Source organism: Crassostrea angulata, chromosome 7 (genome assembly GCF_025612915.1).
Source record: "Crassostrea angulata isolate pt1a10 chromosome 7, ASM2561291v2, whole genome shotgun sequence".
Lineage (NCBI taxonomy): Eukaryota > Metazoa > Mollusca > Bivalvia > Ostreida > Ostreidae > Magallana > Magallana angulata.
The window spans coordinates 7379321-7401397 of NC_069117.1; the positions used below are offsets into that span (position 1 = coordinate 7379321).

Consider the following 22077-nt stretch of genomic DNA (forward strand, 5'->3'; position numbering starts at 1 on the left):
TGGTATATTTTAGATGCTGAAATACACTGTTGTCTACTTGTAGCATTGTTAAATACACAGAGTTAGTACTTTCATCATTGTATTTAGAAAAAAAAACAATAAGCAGTTACATGCACTTCTATTGAAACCAAAAATCACAAAATTTGTCTGTATGCGTATAAACGCAAGGTTCATAGTGAATGCGTTTCCGACGAAACTTGCTCTTGTAAAATGAAAATAATATAAGAAATTAAAACGACGTCGAATAAAAAAGATATGTTATCAAGTGGGTAATTCTGGAAAGAAGGATTTTTTTTTTTTACATTTATTTGAGCTGAAACATTACAAAAATTGGAAATTATCAACTGCATGCTTTATAATAGATTGTCAAAAAACAACAAACAAAGACTACGAGTAAAATGAAGCCATATGATCCGACAATTTGATATACAGCGAATCTGTACACAGTTCTATCGCACCAATTACTTGGCTCATGGAGAGGCTGAGAATATGGCGGCTCCCATACACCGAACACCCAGTGACTTCCGGCTACTAGCCAACCAATCAGAAACAGAGTCAGAAAGACGTTCATTAATCTGTAAGTTTGTGAGACGTAAAGACCTTCGTGGACGTAAGAATCGTTGTAGGAATCGAGCTGCCGTCTATACTGTAAGTTCCGCCACATTGTAGCCAGTATCCTCAGAACCCCACAGCATCCGCCCACTAGTAGATACACTGGGACACTGCTCTGAATTGGACAGTCATTTATATATTTGACGCCTGAAATAGATGTCTCTGATTTTATTATACAATAATAACAAGATCTTGGACAGAATAAACGGAGTCATACTTCTGATATATCGTTTGAATTCACTTTAATTGAGATATAATGCTTATAAAAGGGATAGTTTTGTAAATTTGAAGTCTACTGAGCTTGCACTATTTCGTCATTAATGCACGGACTGTCGCCAGACTATCATAAACCACGTGGTGAAGAATTGGTTCTTTGTTTTAAGTAACTTTTGACTGACAATATCAATAATTTTTTTTTACTCACATTGTGTGCAAAGTTTGAAAAGGTATGAATTAAAAAAATTAAAAAATAATGTAAATATTAAAATTTCATATAGGAAAAAATCTGATAAAATACCATTTTATCAGATTGGATTTTATAGATAATATATAATTGGGGTAATGTTACCTCCCCCCCCCCCCCCCCCCACTTTTTTTTTCAAAAACGATGCGTGTTCCTGTTTCTTGCTTACATTACAATTCAGTACATATGAATGATTTGATAGAAACAGTTAACTATAGAAGATAAAAGACCAAACACTATTATAACAATGGCATGTTTAAGATTGTAAAAAAAAACATGTGAGGCAATATACTCTCATCTAGCATTACAATAGATTCTGCTTATCTAAAAAAAAAATTGCATGGTCTTGTCATATATTGTCGCGAGGAAAAGGATAGGAACAACATTAATGGTAATGATGTAGTTTTTCTTATGATTAAATGGGAATATGAATTAATTTATGATTTCAGTCTTGGAATGTGTAAGACAACAGCTAGTATAGGTGTCCTTTAATTCCAAGTGCTCAACAAATACAAGAAGTAAGGAAAAGTATGCAGTACAAAATAAAGCAACCCGACCTTACACAAATCGCCGCGGAAAGAAGTTATTTGGATTACTCTTGGCCATTTTCATAAAATAACCCTTCCTAGTTGGGACGAGGTGATTCAAATGAGGTATTAGTAAAAGCTAGGTTAGTCGCCATAATTAAACGCAGAACCGAGAGAATGGAACCGGAAGTAGGGAGGGTAGATCTGCAAACTTCCCAAACTCTAGGATGTAGAGAGAAAGAGGAGGATGGGGGTCAAAAGTTTACTCAAATGATTTGTACATATGAACAAATCTTAACATTGCCGGTTTGAGGAAGCCCTTTAGGCAAGCTTTGGTGTCTGGCTTGGAGCGATCGTTACAGAGATCTCGAGAGGTTTACCTCTGTGTTTGTGGCGGTAATGATGTTCTTTAGATAACAAAGACAACTTCAGATAGTCATTAATACCTTCTTGTAGTCAATAAGATGCGTGAGGGCAGGCCTCATTGTCAGTCTAATTCTAATTATTATACTCAGCCGCGATGCTGCCAAAAGTAAACACGTCTTTAATTAATAATATCAAGTTTTCGGTGCTCATAAAAAACAGTGATATCAAAACAATATTGTGAATGAAATATCTTTTAATATAGTCTTGGCTAAAATAATATCAAATAAGAAAAGTTGCTCGAAAACCCCCCCCCCCCCAAAAAAAAAAAAGAAAAAAAAAAGAAAAAGAAAAGAAAAACAACAACAAAAACAACCCAAAACGGTGCCCTCGGCGGCAGTGATCTGGTAGGTACATGTGACAGATCCTGTGTCGACTCTGTTTGAGAGCTAAAAAAATCTTATTGAGGTCGAAGTCGTCAAAAGCATTGGGTGTTATTTTAATTTTTTTCACAATGTTGACCATGAGACACAGATATCAGATACACTCGTGTTTTACTAAGCCAATTAAAGACAAATGATAATGCAACTAAATGAATGATATTTTTTTTTGTTAAAAAAAAACCAAAACAACAACATTGGAGATAGAGAAAACGAAGTCTGAAATGAACATGTACACCCGAATTCTGAAATACATATCTATGTATACATGTACGAATCCGGACTAAGTCAAAAGGAATTCTGAATTCGGATACATGTACAACACAGAGTTAGGCAAAAGGAATTCTGAAATACATGTACACTTACATGTACCTACATTTTGGACACCATAACTATACATTGATCATCTCTGCCTTACTTCCCTTTCATTGGAGTTCCGATTTCTCTGACATATAGAAAAGTAACTTACCAATAAATATCATGGCGATTGGAAGAGTCATAGACACGCCCACCAGTACCGTCACGAACACTACAACGAGAACAGCAGGAAACATGGAATTATGGGAATTAAATGGATCGCTTGAAATGGTGGGGAATGACTTTTTAAAATTTTTGTTTGTCATCATTCACGCATCTCTACAAAATCAGTTTGAAAACACATTATAATACATAACCTTGAATACATTGATAAAGAAGTTATATTTTTCTTAAGAGCTTTTTTTGTTTTGTTTTCTTGTTTAATTAAGTCTGCAGTTGCGCAGTTCAAAGTGATTATAAAAGGCATTGCTCTGTTCTAGTATGCCTAGTTGGCAAGCAAAACAACAGGTAAAACCTCGTATTTATTGCTTTCTATCTTTTGACAACAGTTTTTGGCAGAAACAATGCAGTTCTAGAAAGAGTTACATTTTGGTCCTCAAATGTACAGATGACCGTACCCCCCCCCCCCCCCCCCCAAAGTACATAAAAAATCACAGGGAAGGGACTCAAGTGATAGATTTGATTAAAGGGTTTTTAGGGGCAATGGGGGGGGGGGGGGGGTAAGAGGGATAGTAAATATGGATCATTACTTGTATGTATCGTCAGTATGTTATGGCGCTGATTTCACTGATAGCCTTTTTGTTTCTGTCAAACCTATCATACTTGCTAATATTGACAATAAAATTAAATGTTGATGAATGTGCTATTGATTGTTACCACCTGTATAATTGTTTTTGCATATTTAATTAATGTAATGAATATTTGTGCATATAAATTTGATTAAGACTTGGGGAAAATTAATTCATTTGGTGTGAAGCATCCATACATATTAAATTGATTTATAAATTGATATTTAAATTGTAAGAAATATGCGTGAATTTGATATTTGAATAAATTTGGAATTTAAAAAGTTAAAATAAATCGATGCAAATAGTAATTTGTCGTGCTTTTTACAATATCAAACTGCAGGCTAATTATTCATAATTCTGTGTAAAAATCTCCCAGATGAGTTCACGGTACAGAGATTCCTAAAGGATTTCATTAAGCTACAACAATGTACAAACGCGGTACTTAGGTCTCTACCATATTCAAACAAACCATACACTTCCTTATATTTCTTCCATAAAGTAATTGTTCCTGCATTAGAATTTAATGGCAGTGGCGATAATAAACTCTCCCCATGTGATAACCTTTAACGACCGCCCTCTACCGGCTCTTAGCAATGATGGTTTTAATGGCGGTAGTAAAGCAAGCAGACTGGAGCTAGTCCGCTTGTATCGTCCTGAAAACGTTCGTTATTTCTTACGTCAGCGCCAAGTCACTGTTCTATTTTCGAACAAACAACGACATAATACACTATCAGAAAAAAAAACGTAAAATGCACAGACTTAATTAAATTTTCACCCCGACAATACGAATTCCATATTTGGAATCGACCCAGGACATAAACTACTAGAAAAATTACACATCTACCAACTTCTTTTCTGCGTCAATCAACTAATTCTAAAGTCTTTTATCGTGTTTGACAAGTTTCAGTACTCATAAGGAATAATATGAGCATGTGTTGTCTCATTGATATTACTATTTGAAGAAAAACAGAACGAGGGAGCTGAAAAGATAAAGGGTGTTAACCCAGTAGTAGCAACAGAATAACAGATTAGCTCTGAATCGACTTTATCATAAATAAGAAAGAATACACTTAATTAAGTATCCAAACTAACAAACCAAATATCATACTACATACTACAATTGTATTACTGTGAATTCCATATTCTGTATCAAGTTCTAGAACAGGCATTATCATTGCTTTGTTGACATATTACTGTGAATACAAATGTGCCAGCGGTGCCAATTGCTGTCCATGCTTCATAAACATTAGAAAATGTTGTTTCTATAAATATTTGCAATTGAGTTTTTCTTTATAATAGTAATTGGGGTTTTTTTGGGTTGTTTTTTTTTTATTTTTTTTTTTATTTTTTTTTTTTTGGGGGGGGGGGGGGGGGTGTGGGGGGTTATGAACGCAACAGGTGTTAATAGAGCGAGGAAAAACAAATATTTTCAATAGATATTATAAAATTTTGTCTTCAACTATAGTTCTTGTAAAAAAATATTAAGGCATGTGTATCATTCATGGCAATTTTGCTATTTCTCCGTTTGTATTTTATAGTCGTACGCATATTATCAGAAAATGCACATTTTAAATAATGAAATAGATATATATATATTTTCACATGTAAAACGCATGGGTTTCACTCAGCCTCCTGGAATGATCCTCGTCGCGTAAAATTTAAAACAGCAAATTGTTTATATGTCGTAAGTTGTCGTGAAAACAGCAATCTTTATTAAAATATCATTTTTTCTAAAGAAAGCACACTTTTCTTCTTTCATGTATGCTTGCTCTTTGGGGGTTAGTTGTGGGGTTTGTTTTTTTTACTTATTGGTATTTAATTGTCATTGGAAAATTTCCGGATGGGAGCTCTAGAAAATAATCTTCAATAAATTAATGAACATGATTGTAAAGCTTCGCTTATAATTGTTCAATATTTCAGCAATCTAAGTTTCAGACCCATTAATAACGCGTCTCCTATTCAGAATAAAACCTTACAAAAGCCGACATCTTCCAGGAAGCCGAGACGAGTTCCTTGCCATATAAGAGCAGCATTAGGGATCACAGCCGTTCGTGCTTTGTAATCTAGAACGTGTTCCTCGAAGGCAAAACAATGCTCATTTAGGAAACTCCATTCAAGTAATACCACAAAAATATAGAGGGATTTCATTAAGCCTCGGAGAAAAAAAAAAACCTGTAATCTAGCATTACCACTTCAAATTGATAGCAAACTGAATTCTCCTCAATGGAAGCTTACGATAGATATCCGACACTGTGCATCTCCGCACTGCTGGATATTGACTAACCAACGTTATTTAAAGCTATTACAAATTTTGGAGCTTCTGAAGTATTTTCTTCGGCATGCAATTGAAATGTTTGTGATGAGAGAGAGAGAGAGAGAGAGAGAGAGAGAGAGAGAGAGAGAGAGAGAGAGAGAGAGAGAGAGAGAGAAGGCGTTCAGTATGTTTATTTTAATGAACGCATTATTTGTTTGATATGATGATGACTATTACATGTATATAAAGAATAAAAAGTGGGTAGATTCTTTCACACCTTTAGGATGATGTTTTATTTCTAATGAGTCACCTATGACTACATACGTTACAGATGTGATAATACATTTTTGTCACAAGAATTTAACAGAAGTCGGATAATTATGTCTGACGGGGTATGTTTGTTCGTCAATAATAAGGTTCTGACTATCTGTCAAATCTGTAATTATATAATGATCTGACAAGTGGGTGAACAAAACCAGAGTTATAGCTATATGTACAATCATAACGAGAAAGGGCTTGTTCATGTTAATTCATTAACTAATCAGTTGTTTACGGGTACAACTTTTCAGAATTCAGTTCGAAATAAATTTGTGTAATGTGTAAAGCAGCCATAGTTTATTATATAATTGCTAATATAGAGTGAAAATGCTTCACGATGTACATCTAAGAAAATTTAGTCACTTTGAAAAGGACGTAAAATAATGTGTAGCCAATCTCTCTCTCTCTCTCTCTCTCTCTCTCTCTCTCTCTCTCTCTCTCTAAATTATCATTTTCATTTGAAGACGACATTTTTACATTTAAAAACTTTTTACTATGCATTTTCCTATATGTTGTCCCGGCCGATCCCCAGATGTCGGTTTGTTGACCCGATCGATCTTTCAAACGATTTCCTCCCTGTCATGTTAACCGCAACTAGCATAAACGTTTATGGTACATTAACATCTCCTATCAAGACGAGACATGAACCAATGTACACACGGGTTGAGTCAGACATACATGTAGGGTATTATGTAATAAAAATAATAAGGATCGGGCCTCAAAACCATACATTGAGAGAAGACTTAATAGTGGTGAAAATAATACTATGAATATTCTTGTTTCTTCTCGGTAAATTTTATATCAACATTTATTCTTCTGTCTGGTATTTGGGCTCTTGTGTTGTAATTTTTGAAGTTGTCATGTCGTAAGTTTTGTATTTATCGCCACACGATAAATTCAAAATTTACAACATTAGAGTGCTTGCAACCCCACACCAGATATCTCAATAAATTATTGAAATTATTTCAAAAGTAATACTGATATAGAAAAAGTAGATTTCAGTTCGTGCTCTAAGGGTCAAATATATGGTATATAAACAATTAAAATGGAAAAAAAAATCCTTTGCGTTTTTGTCTATAATACTAAAATTCATTATATTTTCTCTCAAAATGATCTTTTGCAATGGATCCCCTCTTCCCCCATTATATGTCTGAAAAACTAGTATGTTGAAAAGGGATGCTGAGTGCGATTGGTGTATATATGTATTCTTTGTGCATTAGAAACTTGTGTAGATTGTTGCATGTCTGTGTGGCTGATAAAGAGTGGAGAGAGTGTGAATCATCCGGGGATATCGTTTTAATTGTAAAGTTTGTGAATTTGATTACCTGTATGGCAGATTATGTCCTTGCCACGTGAAAGAAATTGACAGGTGTTGTTGGAGTCATGACTTGCTTCTCTCAACTGAAGGAGTAAGGAATTGTACAAAGTATCAACCTCCTGACCTCTTCCTGTCCGCCAATCAACGGAGGTGTTCCATAAACGTCGTTCATCGTCAAATGACTGCAAAAATCAAAACACACGATTGACGGTCTCAGAGAGAGAGAGAGAGAGAGAGAGAGAGAGAGAGAGAGAGATATTTCGAATTATTATAACTAATTAATTAAAACCTGATTCGTTTTTGTTTTTTTCTTAAACATATCCTTGACAATGCTATGCAAGAAAAATATTAAAAACTTCCCATTATGTAATACTTGAAGTAAATTATACAACTAAAGTTTGATAATGCTGTGAAAAAGATCATAATTCATTCAAGCTCAGTAGCATTACCCCCAACACAAGATGCAATTTGGCAGATTTTTCTTTGGACTCTAGCTTCTTAACGTTAATATATTGAATTTTTGATGACAAAATCCTCTTAGCTTTGGAAATAATTGTCAACAGAAATCTCAGAAACGGTAATTTTAAACAGTGCAGTGTGACAGCAGTGTACATAATTACACCAAGGAAAGTAAGATTCATTGCAAACCTTTGTCCAATTATCTAGTGCCTCCATTCATTAACAGTTAGCATTGCTGGTTAAAATATCTTTTTCGCCAATAGAACTTTTGCTGTTGCATGAGTGTGATCCGAGTACTTAGTATACTTATATGTGTGTTGTCAAATTTCTTTCCTGACTTTGTTTACAGTTTCAATGATAAACGTTCATCAACTTAAACTTAATTTATTTAAGCTTCAATCACATAGGCCCCTAATGACATTAAGACAAGCTTACGAAGCCATTTTAAACAAACAAACTTAAGAAAACCATTAATAATAAACATTTTCTATTTAGTTTTAAAACAAAATACACCCAGGATTATAACTATGATTGGCCTTTTTTTCTTCATGAATCCTACACTATCTTGTCCATCTTTGCACTGATTACTACAAAGGATGTAATATTATAATCCAGTAATACAATGACTAAATTATCTCCTATTAATTAACTAATCATTTTTACAATGCACCCTCACCCGATATGATTTTCTCACAAGTTTAAAAGATTTCTTATCAGTGTGCAGAAGCTCCTTTTCCAAATATTTGTCACAGATGAAATATAAATCAAGATAATACTGGTGATAGTTTTAAGCAGACTAGTTTCAGGAGCAAAATAGTTTTCGATCAAACTTGCAGTTTTAAATTTTTTTTCAGAAGTAGCTAATACGAGAAAGTTAATATGTGTACTGAAATAGAGAGAACTATTAGAAACTTGATGTTAACAAAAAATCTAACATTTTTCAGTTTAAAGCATCTCAAGGATCCCTTTTATTACGTTCATGTTTTTATATAACACAGTTTATAACACCAATGATCCCCGCCTCATCCAGTACTCGTTTACAACAGCCAGAAACACATATTGCGTTTAGTACATACCCGACCTTAATTATATAACTCAATCATGGCAAAAAGGCCACTTAAACATCATTACCTGTTGTAAGAGAATTCCATTTTACCAGATAAGGCCCCCCTTGAACACCAGAAAACCATTAACAAAAAGTGTCACTACCCGAGGGATTAGAAGGGGAGATAATTTACCTCCAACTTTCCTTGTCCATTTATCCATATATGCATAAATCATCAGCAAAATCAGTGCAATTATTCTAGCGGCAAAAGCGCCTCTGTTAATTGAACATTCCATTCAATTAAAGACTAAAAGTATTAGTAATTAAAGACTAAAAGTATTAGTATTAGACCACAGTTAAAAATTTCACCTTATAAAGTAATGTTACAACTCAATTAAATATAAAACGATTAAAAAAGTGACCAAACTTAGACGTCAGTACTGCCCACGTAATGGTGTTTTCATTGCATTTCTTCCTCATATTTTATAAATATAAAAAGGTTCTAAAGAAAAAATACTTATATTAGGTTTGTTACTGACGGTCTACAGGAATGTGTCGGGTTGTAATTTTGCTTGGCCTTCTTTAAAGTTTGACGACCAGGTAACCGTGTATAAACTAACAAACCCAGTAAGTAATAATTATCGTTACCGCTAAAAACTATGCCTATATAATTTCATTCATTTTATCTCCATGGTTGAACCTTAGCCTAATCTTATTAACATTGCATAATTTCCTCTACTATTCAATCTTGATTTTTGATATCACATCCACGAAAAATAGATAATTAAAGAAACTCGACCTCCTTTAGCAGCTATACAGACATTTTTACACAACTCTTAACTTTAGTGAACATGCATCTTCACAACCAGTTAAATTCGTCTACGGAAAATTGGTGCCGGTTTATGAAGTCTACAAAAGGTAAAGCAAGAGTTCGACCTACCACCACTGTGCTAGCAACACTCCTGGCGGGGGAGGGCCGATATTCCCTGTGGACCCCGGGCACGGTTGATTGGGTACCCGTAGACTGAGAGGTCGCCGAGGGTCCGCCTGTCTCCCTTTTTGTGGGGTTGGGCTTCCGGCGGATTGACCTCTTGATCGAGTTCCGGTTTTTCCGGACCATTGTGCCTTGGCGGGTGAGTAGCGACATCTTTTTAGTCGCAGTTAATTACTAGTATGTCCTTCACTGTCTGATATCAAAGTAATTGTCTTTTAGAAAATTTCTTCAATCCGCCATGATATAAGAACAAACTGATACAAATCGTCACAATGTACAGAATTTGTTTCCGAAGAGTCGCCCTCTATCCGCTGTCGCCCTGTCACCAGTCCTGTGAATTGTGACATTTTTCTAAGCACTGTTTATATATCTAAACACTACAACGCTCTGTGTCAGTTTCACCAAGAAATCAATAACAGGTAATCCTTAAATGTCGCAAAACTGACCATTACACTGTCTTTGGTTTTGTTTTTTACATTTTGGTATTTGTTGATTTCCTCCAGTGTAGCGTCCTCTTGTAGACGTTAGAAGAGCCTTAAAGATCTTTCAGCGAGGAAATTCCACCATTCCATACGGATTAATTGATGAAAAGAAGTAAGACTGGCGTTCATGTTGTGAAAAAGGGAGAGGATAGTGGAGATCTCGTTAGCAATCTATACAGCTACTCCACGCGGTAATTTTATAAAAGGTTTTAGACCCACGTTCTGATCATCTTAAGACAATTATATTAACATGACTGATAAAAAAAAACATTTTTAAAAAATCCCGGGTGACAAGTCCGTTCGATTCTTCATTAACAACAACATGTACATAGATATATCTAGCTTATCAGTGGGTTTTTTAATTTGGTGGTTGGGGGGGGGGGGGGGGGGGGGGTAGGCACAGATCATTGGGATATTAAGCAATATTAAAACACTGGAAAAGTATGTAATTATGAGGTTTCACTAACATCATTTTGACATTTACCCCCCCCCCCCCTCCCACCACCACCAAATTAAAAATGACAATGAGATAAATATTAAAAAACACAACTGAGTACAAAGACTGTACATATTTGGAGAAGGGAACAATTAAAAGTTACAGATACGTGGAGAAGGGAACAATTAAAAGTTACAGATACGTGCCGCAGCAAGGACGTAATGTCAACTGTCAACACACTCTGATCTCGCTATCGATCCCAGAAAAATCAGCTAGGTGTCTTTTCTAACTGCAATTTTTTATCCACTGGAATATGAAAATTAATGGAAGTGTCGATACAGATGAATTAATTATATATTTTGTCTCTGCTTGAGCAATTATAGACCCCAAAGTGTTTGATGTTCCTGATAATTTTTGCATACTTCTGGGACACCTTTTTAATCTAGAACCCTGCAGTAAATGTAAAACGTAGATTTAACTTACAATGGTGTGGAGTGAAGCCATCAAACGAGCTTTTCGCGGCGAGAGGGAAATTGCAAATCATGCCCAAAGAGCAAAATGATACTTTTAATAAACAAACGGCGTAATAAGGTAGAAATGGGAGAAAACTGATTATCTACATCAAAGTAAATTTTCATTTACATGCTTTTGTTTTCATTACAGATTCCTGGCATTTGAAAGAACGCTAGATGAATTGTTACATCTACAATTATATAATTCCACTGTACACCTTTATAATCACAATTGTTCATAACTAAATGTAATTTAATTTGTCATGTAAATTTCATTGACCTCTAAATGTTGTGTAAACAATGATGATATTGTATCATTTATTTGTATAGGGAGAAAGCGATCTAAGTTATAGAACTTGTGCACAATCCCAATTGCAAATCAATTCAATAAATATTAGTATGTATAAGTCAACTATAACATAGGAATAATTATGTTCATAAGGTACATGTATATATATATTATATCACCTATACCATAGCTTGTATGACGGCAATGATTTCCACCACTGCTTGCATTATGGCGCTGTTTTCCATCATTGCTTGTATGTATTTCCACCACTGCTTGTAAAATGGCGTTTTTTCACCACTGCTTGTATGATGGCGATCCAACATTGAGTGTATGATGGCTTTGTTTTCCAACACTGCTTGTATGATGTCAATGTTTTCCATAACTGCTTGTATGATGGTGTTGATTTCAACCACTGTTTGTATAATGGCGTTGTTTTCCACTGATTGTGTGTTGACAATGTTTTCCACCACTGCTTTTATGATGGCTTTGGGTTTTTTTACCGGTGTTTGCACGATGAAGTATGTACATCGATGTTTGTATGATGACAGTGTTTTCAGCCAACTCTTGTATGATAGCATTGTTTTCCACCACTGGTTATATATTGATGAAACTGTTTTCCACCACTAGCTATATGGTGGTATTGTTTTCCACCACTAGTTATATGATGGTATTGTTTTCCACCACTACTTATATGATGGTATTGTTTTCCACCACTTGTGATATGATGGCTTTGTTTTTCACCACTTGTTATATGATGACATTGGTTTCCACCACTTGTTATATGATGGCATTGTTTTCCACCACTTGTTATATGATGGCATTGTTTTCCACCACTAGTTATATGATGGTATTGTTTTCCACCACTTGTTATATGATGGTATTGTTTTCCACCACTTGTTATATGATGGTATTGTTTTCCACCACTTGTTATATGATGGTATTGTTTTCCACTACTTGTTATATGATGGTATTGTTTTCCACCACTTGTTATATGATGGTATTGTTTTCCACCTCTGGCTATATGATGGTATTGTTTTCCACCACTTGTTATATGATGGTATTGTTTTCCACCACTAGTTATATGATGGTATTGTTTTCCACCACTTGTTATATGATGGTATTGTTTTTCACCACTAGTTATATGATGGTATTGTTTTCCACCACTAGTTATATGATGGTATTGTTTTCCACCACTTGTTATATGATGGTATTGTTTTCCACCTCTTGTTATATGATGATATTGTTTTCCACCACTTGTTATATGATGGTATTTTTCCCACCACTTGTTATATGATGGTATTGTTTTCGACCACTTGATATATGATGGTATTGTTTTCTACCACTTGTTATATGTTGGTATTGTTTTCCATAACTAGTTTTATGATGGCATTGTTTTCCACCACTTGTTATATGATGGTATTGTTTTTCACCACTAGTTATATGATGGTATTGTTTTCTACCACTTGTTATATGTTGGTATTGCTTTCCACAACTTGTTTTATGATGGTATTGCTTTCCACAACTTGTTTTATGATGGTTTTGTTTTCCACAACTTGTTTTATAATGGTTTTGTTTTCCACCACTTGTTTTATGGTTGTATTGTTTTCCACCACTTGTTATATGATGGTATTGTTTTCTACCAGTTGTTATATGTTAGTATTGTTTTCCACCACTTGTCAGATGATATGCTGACTTTTTTTTGTCATAATCTATTTGGGTTACAAAGACAACAGTCAATGTGACAGCGACACAAGAAACGCACCTACATGGTTAATGCCGTTTTATTCTGTGGATCTCATGCTTTTGTAAGCATATGATTATCATTATTAACTTTATCGATTGTAACTTTGTTATTTACATGCATATAATAGATATAAATACTAATGTTTATGTATTTTCATAATTTTATTACCATCAGTTATTTAATATTTTTTCCCCTTTTTTTTTCTAAATGGAAATTTGAGCAAATTTTAGCAAAATACAGATTATACAACCGCTGTTAATACATGCCAAAATACAAGATCATGATGTGGAATTTTCCTTACTTACAAGACACCTAGTTATCAGTTTCATGGAAGAGTATTTATTTATTCATTATTGACATGTGAATGTTCTCATTTGATTTCAATCATAACCGATTTTTTTTGGATATTGTGAACATTATCTATTAGTCAAACTGATAAAACCCTAACAAATCGACAGCTCAGCGACAGCCGATTTGTGAAACTATATATATCTCAATTCGTTGTTGTCAGAAGATGTCTTCAAACCCGCGCGAAAATTATGTTTCGAAAATTTGCAGGATTTCCAATTGATAGAATCGGCAAAAAGACATACAAATAGGAAGAGTAACAAAAGGAATTCTTTTTCGTAATAGATAAACCAATGTTGATGTTATATTTGTATCTAACACTGAAAATTTTTAACTAGTAATTTTCTGATGCTATTAGTGAATAAACTAGTGCAACTAACTTTTCATTTCTAGTTCACCCACTCAGTTCTCGTCGGCTACACTGACAAATTCAGTCATTCATTTTTCTTTCTTTCTTTAAAATATCATTTTAGTTGGAATAAAATTACTCTGAAGGTCAAACCATTTTCGTCAGCAGCACATGTCATTACAGCAAATATAACACGTTCTTCTTACAGTGTGATGACAGTTCAATAAATGTTATAGAATTTTTGTTAGTTGATGGATTTTTGTGGTAGTTTTCTGTTTTTAGCACACGTGCATAACGTTTTCCCCCTACTACAATAAAAATGAAATCGTGTGACTTGAGTTGTATGTATTAAACTAATTCCCATGAACTATAATCAAAATTTGTTCTTTTAATGTTTTATCCGCATTATTAACATAAACTGTTAACATTGTTTATGTGTCAATACACCTGGGACCGGGAGGTTCTCTACACTGGAATGGTGGTTCTTAGCTTTTTCTACCTTAATTTATAATTTATAAAAGTCCGTCTACCAACAAGTGTCAATGTTATGTCCTTTACAAAAATTTAGATTATTGATAATCAAAATATGTACATGAAAACTAAATTTTGATTATCAATAATCTAAATTTTTGTAAAGAAAAGTTAGAGAACGAGATTAATATTCAGTAGATTCATTATTATAAAACTGTAATGATAATCATGCACTAAGATGAGACAAGATGTTTAGCTTCATTTTTCATTGCTTTAAAATACTGAACATTTCTTTTAGATTAGACATTGCTTAAACTGTTTAACAAATACACGGCTTTCCCGATGATATAAAGTTACTGGTGGTCTTCATTTCAACAAATATCAACAACATGTATCAATCCAATCTCCTTGATGACTTTCTCCCAGTTTTTGTTCTCTATCCTACCTGGAGAACACAAGAGTACAACAAAATGTGAATACAAAGGTTATCTAATATTTTAGAATAAGGAGATGGATACCTGTTTTATCTCTGTCTGATGGGTATTTTGCGCATTATCATGCATCTTTCGACACTATCTGTCATATCATTCCTTGGCCATTACGCTATTTGCTTTTACTACTTTACAGTTTTTTTAATGATTTTCTTCTTTGAGTAATCCTGAAGATCTACATCTTTAAAACTATTCGGCAAAACAGTCTAAACACATTTCTTCCATTTAGAAATGAATTTTTACACCAAATCCTATTGATGATTAAGGTATTCCGTTTCCAACGGAAGATCTTACAGAGGTTGTACTGAAATATCTAAAATAGCTGAATGACAGATGATTTTCTTGAGAGGGAGTTTTAAAATATCCGATCGGTCCGTTGGAAAATGTAATTTATAGGAGCGGAAACCATTCGTTGACTAGTTGCATCTAGTCTACATTCGTAAGCGGAATTTTGTCATGATCTGTCTACAGCATTAGACTGATTCGTATTTCATAATTTATACTTATTAATACTTAATCCTGGGATTTATATAGAATGGCCCAGGTTACTACTAAGAGTTCAAATTCGCGAGCAGGATATTTTCGCTCTGTCGGTCTTAACCCCCTAATTGCATAGTCAACAACCCTCTCTATTCCAATGTCTTTCTTATATATAACAGCTCTGTAACAGGGACTACTGACGGTTTAAACTATAAATGGCTTCGTTAAATCAACATTGGCTACAGCTGGTGGACAATTTATGAATGCTCTATCTTCTGCAATGTTTTCTGTTGGAGGTTTTCTATTTTTTTTTTTTAAGCCGAATGATACTTACAAGTTATAGTATGCTTTCTCTCTTTTGAACACCCGCGCTGTGACTTTAAAAACTACAGATGTGACTGCGTCACAGATCAAGGCCTGACCTTGAAATCCTGTCTTTGGAATTCGACAAAAGCTGACATGCCATGAAATTTATAAAGTTCCTGTGTTTATTTTATATTCAATGCTTCACTGAAATGGCAACCGGCGTAATGGCATAAATACCCCTAGATTTGTGTACATATAATAACTGTAAATTTCAATTGTAAATATAAAGTTCACCAGGATATGAACTTGGATGGTATAGATCAAATCTCTTTAGAAGCCCTTTGGGCTTCACAGAATTTAATAACGTGACCAACCAAGTTCATATCCTGATGATTTTTTAAACTTGCTTTTAATATTTTAATCAAATCGGGTAAATTCAAATGGTTTGGCCATTAAAGTATTTTATTAAACGAACCAATCTTCTTTGAACGTGTTCAAAATTACATCGGAAAATAACTCTCTTTAAACGAAAAGAAACTAAAGCAAATAAAATAGCCAGTTCAATTTATGATTTTATTTAATCAAAACACCAAAACTTGTTGAGAACCTATTAAAAGGCTGAGGGTGACAGCGAGGACGCGCCGAGTGCAGCAATCAACAGCAGCGCCCCCACACCTCCTCCCACGGCCGCTAGGAGTCGCAATCGAGGATTGTATTTCACTGTTGTAGTGGATGTACCTGTTATAACCAAGCAATAATACGAGATTTAAAGTGTTTGATGGTCTTTTCCCAATGATTGCAAGTGTTATCATTTTTACTAAACACAAAAATGCATTATCATATTATCTATTTCTTATAATCATTCAAATAAAGAAGTATGTGGGTGTGTCAAGGAGACCGATTGAGGTGGGGGGTTGCTTTTGGAAGATTTGTTATACTACAATAGTAAAACTCTTTATTTTAGTAACATTGGTCATATACATCAATTCTAGTATATTTGCGAAGTTAAAGGAAATTTGTCTCCTGGTTCTTCTTAGGGACTATCTCAAAATACATATGTATTTATTATAGGAATATAAAGGAAATTGTCATTTTAAATTCATTTTGCAAAAATCCCTTTAACACCATTGTTAAATAGTGTAAAACATCAAAATATGTTACGTATGTACATTTATTTGACCTTTGGTCATTCTTCATATTCTATTACATCAATCAGTTGATTTTTTTTGGATTGATTTTAACCGGAGTAAGACACGATGCATAACAAATATAACAAGAGGCCCATGGGCCACATCGCTCACCTGAGGAACAATAGGTATGATTAAATCAGCTTAATGGAGTCATAATACAAACTATCTGGACAATGTACAATAATACATGTAGATCCCGTATAAATAAAATCCATTTTCCCCTGGATATTCTTATGTCTATAATCATTAGTCCCTTTTCTAACAGGACGATTTTATAGTCATATCATATGTTGAGTATTGCAGTTCTCAAATAGATCCTTAACAATTGTTTATATATGGGATATAAACGTACATAAACTCTGAACCTTCTTGTGGGGCCAAAGAATTGTCCTGGGGCCAAAGTCTTAACAATTATAAAGAATCATCTGGCTGATTAGTTTCTGAGAAGAAGATTTTTAAAGATTTACCATTTATATTCCTTTGTTAAACTTTGAACCCCCATTGTGGCCCCACCCTACCCCTGGGGATCATGATTTTCACAACTTTGAATTTACACTACCTGAGGACGCTTCCACACAAGTTTTAGCTTTCCTAGCTGATTAGTTTCTGAGAAGAAGATTTTTAAAGATTTACCATATATATTCCTATGTAAAACTTTGACCTTCCATTGTGGCCCCACCCTACCCCCGGGGGTCATGATTTTCACAATTATGAATCTACACTACCTGATGATGCTTCCACACAAGTGTCAGCTTTACTGGCTGATTAGTTTCTGAGAAAAAGATTTTTAAAGATTTACTCTATATATTCCTATGTAAAACTTCGATCCCCCATTGTGGCCCCACCCTACCCCCGGGGGTCATGATTTTCACAACTTTGAATCTACACTACCTGAGGATGCTTCCACACAAGTGTCAGCTTTCCTGGCTGATTAGTTTCTGAGAAGAAGATTTTTAAAGATTTACTCTATATATTCCTATGTAATAAAACTTCGACACCTCATTGTGGCCCCACCCTACCCCTGGGGATCATGAATTTCACAACTATGAATTTACACTACCTGAGGATGCTTCCACACAAGTTTCAGCTTTCCTGGCTGATTAGTTTCTGAAAGGAAGATTTTTAAAGATTTACTTTATATATTCCTATGTTAAACTTCGACACCCCATTGTGGCCCAACCCTACCCCCGGGGGTCATGATTTTCACAACTGTAAATTTACACTACCTGAGGATGCTTCCACACAAGTTTCAGCTTTCCTGGTCTTATGGTTCAGGAGAAGAAGATTTTTAAAGATTTACTCTATATATTCCTATGTAAAACTTTGACCCCCCATTGTGGCCCCACCCTACCCTCAAGGGTCATGATTTTCACAAATTAGAATTTACACTACCTGAGGATGCTTCCACACAAGTTTCAGCTTTCCTTGTCTTATGGTTCATGAGAAGAAGATTTTTAAAGATTTACTCTATATATTCCTATGTTAAATTTCGACCCCCCATTGTGGCCCCACCCTACCCTCGGGGGTCATGATTTTCACAAATTAGAATTTACACTACCTGAGGATGCTTCCACACAAGTGTCAGCTTTCCTGGTCTTATGGTTCATGAGAAGAAGATTTTCAAAGATTTACTCTGTATATTCCTATGTAAAACTTCGACCCCCCATTGTGGCCCCACCCTACCCCCGGGGGTCATGATTTTCACAAATTCGCTTTCCTGGTCTAGGTTCATGAGAAGAAGATTTTTGAAAATTTCTCGAAAATTTTCATAAATTCCTAATTATCTCCCTTTGCACAAGGGCGTGATCCTTAATTTTCACAAATTTAAATCCCCTTAGGCTAAGGATGCTTTGTGCCAAGTTTGGTTGAAATTGGCCCAGTGGTTCTTGAGAAGATGTTGAAAATGTGAAAAGTTTACAGACAGACGGACAGACGGACAGACGGACGGACGGACAGACAGACAGACAGACGGACGACAGACAAAATGTGATCAGAATAGCTCACTTGAGCTTTCAGCTCGGTGAGCTAATAAAAACATGATTTTTCTTAATGTGGATTACTTTTACAAAACTGAATGTCATAGATCATATATAAACTCTGACATTCTTTTAAATACAATTCTTAGCGTATTCTCAAAATGATGATACTAGCTGAAAATTGTTTGTAATATTTATATGTACAGGTAAAATAAAACAAGATATAGAACGCCGTGACTGATTTCTTTATGTACCTTGACACAGGTAAGAATTGACTCCCGACAGACATTTGCACACTTTTTGATCAGCTATCTCCTCGCATGTTCCGCCATTACAATCCGAATCTTGTTCACATAAACCTAGGAATATAGTTCTCAATTTTTTATATTGTAATTGGTTTTTTCTTTACACACACACACACACACACACACAACTCACCTTGGCACTGGTTTCCCTCTATCCCCGGCGGACACTGACACAATTTTATTCCATCATCTCTCTCAATGCATTTTCCTCCATTGCAGTCCGAATGTTGATCACAGAAATCTAGTCATAACAAATTACATAATTTCGGTAAATAAAACTAAGTGCATACAAAATATTAGTGGCTTATAAAAAGAAATTGCTTGCTTTACATCTCTTTTGAGCATTTTATCGAGAGGAAACACGACGAATATTTAGTAGCACAAACACCGTTGTAAGAAATATATAATTAATCTAGCAGTTTAAAGTTTTGATTTTTGACATAAGAATTTAAAGGGGCATGGTCACTATTTTGGTCAAATTTTATTTTTCGTCTTTTATCATTTACAATGCTTCGGGAATGCATTTCTAATGATCAAATGAAATTTGGGTGCCAGTGGATGAGTTTTAAGCAAGATACAGGGCTCACAATTCTTCGTCATGTAAACAAGGCCCGTGCCCTGTTGTTGTTTACATAGGTTCAATATATCAGTAAAAATCTTTTTCAAGCTGATTTGTCTATCTTCTTATTCATTTAAAACATAAATAAACAGTTCCTAACGATTAACACATTTATTTGAGGCCTAAAACTGGAATTTTCACTTCAGCATTCAAAATGTAAACAGACGCTTTATTTACATATATAGCGAAGAATTGTAAGCTCTGTAACTCAACAATGACACTCACATTTTGGTTGCCTATTAAAAATGCCTTACTGAAGCATTGTAAGCATTAAAATCGAAAAAAAAATTGTTTGACCAAAATTGTGACCATGCCCCTTTAATGTTGAATATTAATGGCATCCAAAAGGGATTATTTTAATTATATTGACTGTTGTATATTTTACACGCATACAAGGAAAAAAGATAATATAGACTTCATAAGAGAGAAACAAATTATGTATTAAAGCTGCTTGGTCCGATTTTATATTTTTGTGTACGCTTTTAAACGATGGTTCTGCTAAGAATGTGTATAACTGTAGACATTGCAGTGGTTTTCCCCGTCAATTAACCCACATTTCAATGAGAAGTTGATGAACATAATTTGTTTACAATGAGAAAATGATGTAAATAAATTTTAAACAAAACAAACTTGACATAAAAGGGTACCGCGTTATTTCGCCTCAAATTAAAATTCGCTCCCGATGTCAAGGCGGGTATGATTTTTCATGTATGTTTTACGTCTTTGATATCGCTATATTTAAAGTCAAAATATCAAAATGTATATGCAAATGCAAAATAAAACCTGACAGTGTTCACTTAAATTTATGAAGTTTGTTTTGTTTATACAATCGATGCATTATGTACGGTTAATTAAACCTAATCATTTGGGGGACGAAACCAAACGATTCCCTTTACTAAACAAGCTTATGATGTATTTGGTTCGTGTAAATAGGATAAAGTCTATCACTTTCAAAGATATTTGGTTTGTATCATTTCAATGAATTAATTTCAAAAGCGTACCATTGCACCTTGGTCCAAAATATCCCTCATTACAATCACAAAAGGCTTGAAAAACGAATCCTGCTCTAGCATTACAAACTCCATTTGGTAAGCATACGTCTTCTCTACTTAAGACCTCACATGCGCCAACTTAATGAATACAAAAATGCAAAAATAAACATGAAAATATCACTCAAACGATGCAGAAAGAAATTAGGCGTGACGGAGAGAGAGAAAAAAAGAGAGAGTGGGTGGAGAGAGAAAAAGAAGTAAATGCGTATGTTTCGAAAACAAATTTGATATACAATTAACAAAACCTCTTTGCTTGATAGCCGGGGGAATGAAATGGCCATCGGATTTACCGTAATATTTTTAAGTACCTTGGCAAAAAGGAAAATCTCCATCGTCAATGCGACCGAGTGCCGTGCCCTCCGGACAATAACATCGGTCTACCTCTGGATCACATACCAAGTTCCTCGAACATTCTCCATTATCACAATCGGTTACATATACCCTGTGCTCAGAAGCAAACGAGTAGCCCCCACTCAGAGCAAGCGTGACACTAAACAGGCACGCGAATGGTATGTTCATGATCTGCAGGGAAAGGCCTAAATGAACCAAGCGAAGAACGGGTGCTTGGTATAGATATATGTACTCAATTTGCGTCAACAATATAAGTGGTTGGTTAAACGAATTACATCAAAACCTCCGAGACCAATCAACATTTGACGGAATACGTAATGGGTGATCGCTTGTACGTGCATACCTGTTTCGTCGTTTTATATATATATATATATATATATATATATATATATATATATATATATATATATATATATATATATATATATATATATACACACACACACACACACACACACACACACACACACAGAGCATAGTGCCATAAATGAGTCAATTTTTTTAATGGCGCCCAATAATTAGCGTCGCTTCAAAACTTCGAAGTTACGTTTTAGACAATAAAACGATGTCACACTTATCTTTTTTGTGATTTTAGGAGAGTAACACTTACGAATTTTTATTTCCGGAATTTTCCGTATCGAATTCAATTTTATTATTACTCTTCCCGCTTGTTTACAAAATGGCAAAACACGGTAATGAAATGTCAGACGACACTAAAAAGTGATCATAGAACTTATAGAAAGTGGACACAGGGCGTCAAAAATATCTGAAAGTTTA

The 22077-nt window shown here is 34.6% G+C and overlaps 2 protein-coding genes across 3 annotated transcripts; both read right to left on the reverse strand.

Annotated features, from left to right (window-relative positions):
* Positions 1-101: 101 nt before the first annotated feature.
* LOC128193259 (transmembrane protein 272-like) lies at positions 102-10496 on the reverse strand. The gene is made up of 4 exons (XM_052866610.1): positions 9846-10496; positions 7409-7583; positions 2875-2934; positions 102-759 (listed from the first exon to the last, which is right to left on the reverse strand). The coding sequence occupies exons 1-4, from the start codon at positions 10050-10052 to the stop codon at positions 341-343; spliced, it is 861 nt and encodes a 286-aa protein (XP_052722570.1). The 5' UTR covers positions 10053-10496; the 3' UTR covers positions 102-340.
* Positions 10497-16366: 5870 nt separating this feature from the next.
* On the reverse strand, positions 16367-21604 carry LOC128156110 (neurogenic locus protein delta-like). 2 transcript variants are annotated; one of them, XM_052818120.1, is made up of 5 exons: positions 21258-21598; positions 20899-21027; positions 19412-19519; positions 19228-19332; positions 16367-16545 (listed from the first exon to the last, which is right to left on the reverse strand). In XM_052818120.1, exons 1-5 carry the CDS (start codon positions 21466-21468, stop codon positions 16418-16420), a joined length of 681 nt encoding a protein of 226 aa, XP_052674080.1. In that variant the 5' UTR covers positions 21469-21598; the 3' UTR covers positions 16367-16417. The 2 variants fall into 2 exon arrangements, with proteins under 2 accessions (XP_052674080.1, XP_052674081.1); XM_052818121.1 differs by lacking the exon at positions 20899-21027 and having other exon boundaries at positions 21258-21604.
* Between the last annotated feature and the right edge of the window lie 473 nt (positions 21605-22077).

What these genes read in the sequence shown, in the direction of transcription:
- LOC128193259 (XM_052866610.1), bottom strand. Translation starts at nt 10,052, where the DNA reads ATGTCGCTACTCACCCGCCAAGGCACAATGGTCCGGAAAAACCGGAAC. An exon ending in GTGTTGCTAGCACAGTGGTG is followed by an intron (nt 7,584 to 9,845) that starts GTAGGTCGAACT and finishes TGATTTTTGCAG; the next exon opens with TCATTTGACGATGAACGACG. An exon ending in GGACATAATCTGCCATACAG is followed by an intron (nt 2,935 to 7,408) that starts GTAATCAAATTC and finishes TTCTCGTTGTAG; the next exon opens with TGTTCGTGACGGTACTGGTG.
- LOC128156110 (XM_052818120.1), bottom strand. Translation starts at nt 21,468, where the DNA reads ATGAACATACCATTCGCGTGCCTGTTTAGTGTCACGCTTGCTCTGAGT. An exon ending in AGATTTTCCTTTTTGCCAAG is followed by an intron (nt 21,028 to 21,257) that starts GTACTTAAAAAT and finishes GTATTCATTAAG; the next exon opens with TTGGCGCATGTGAGGTCTTA. An exon ending in TTTTGGACCAAGGTGCAATG is followed by an intron (nt 19,520 to 20,898) that starts GTACGCTTTTGA and finishes TGTTATGACTAG; the next exon opens with ATTTCTGTGATCAACATTCG.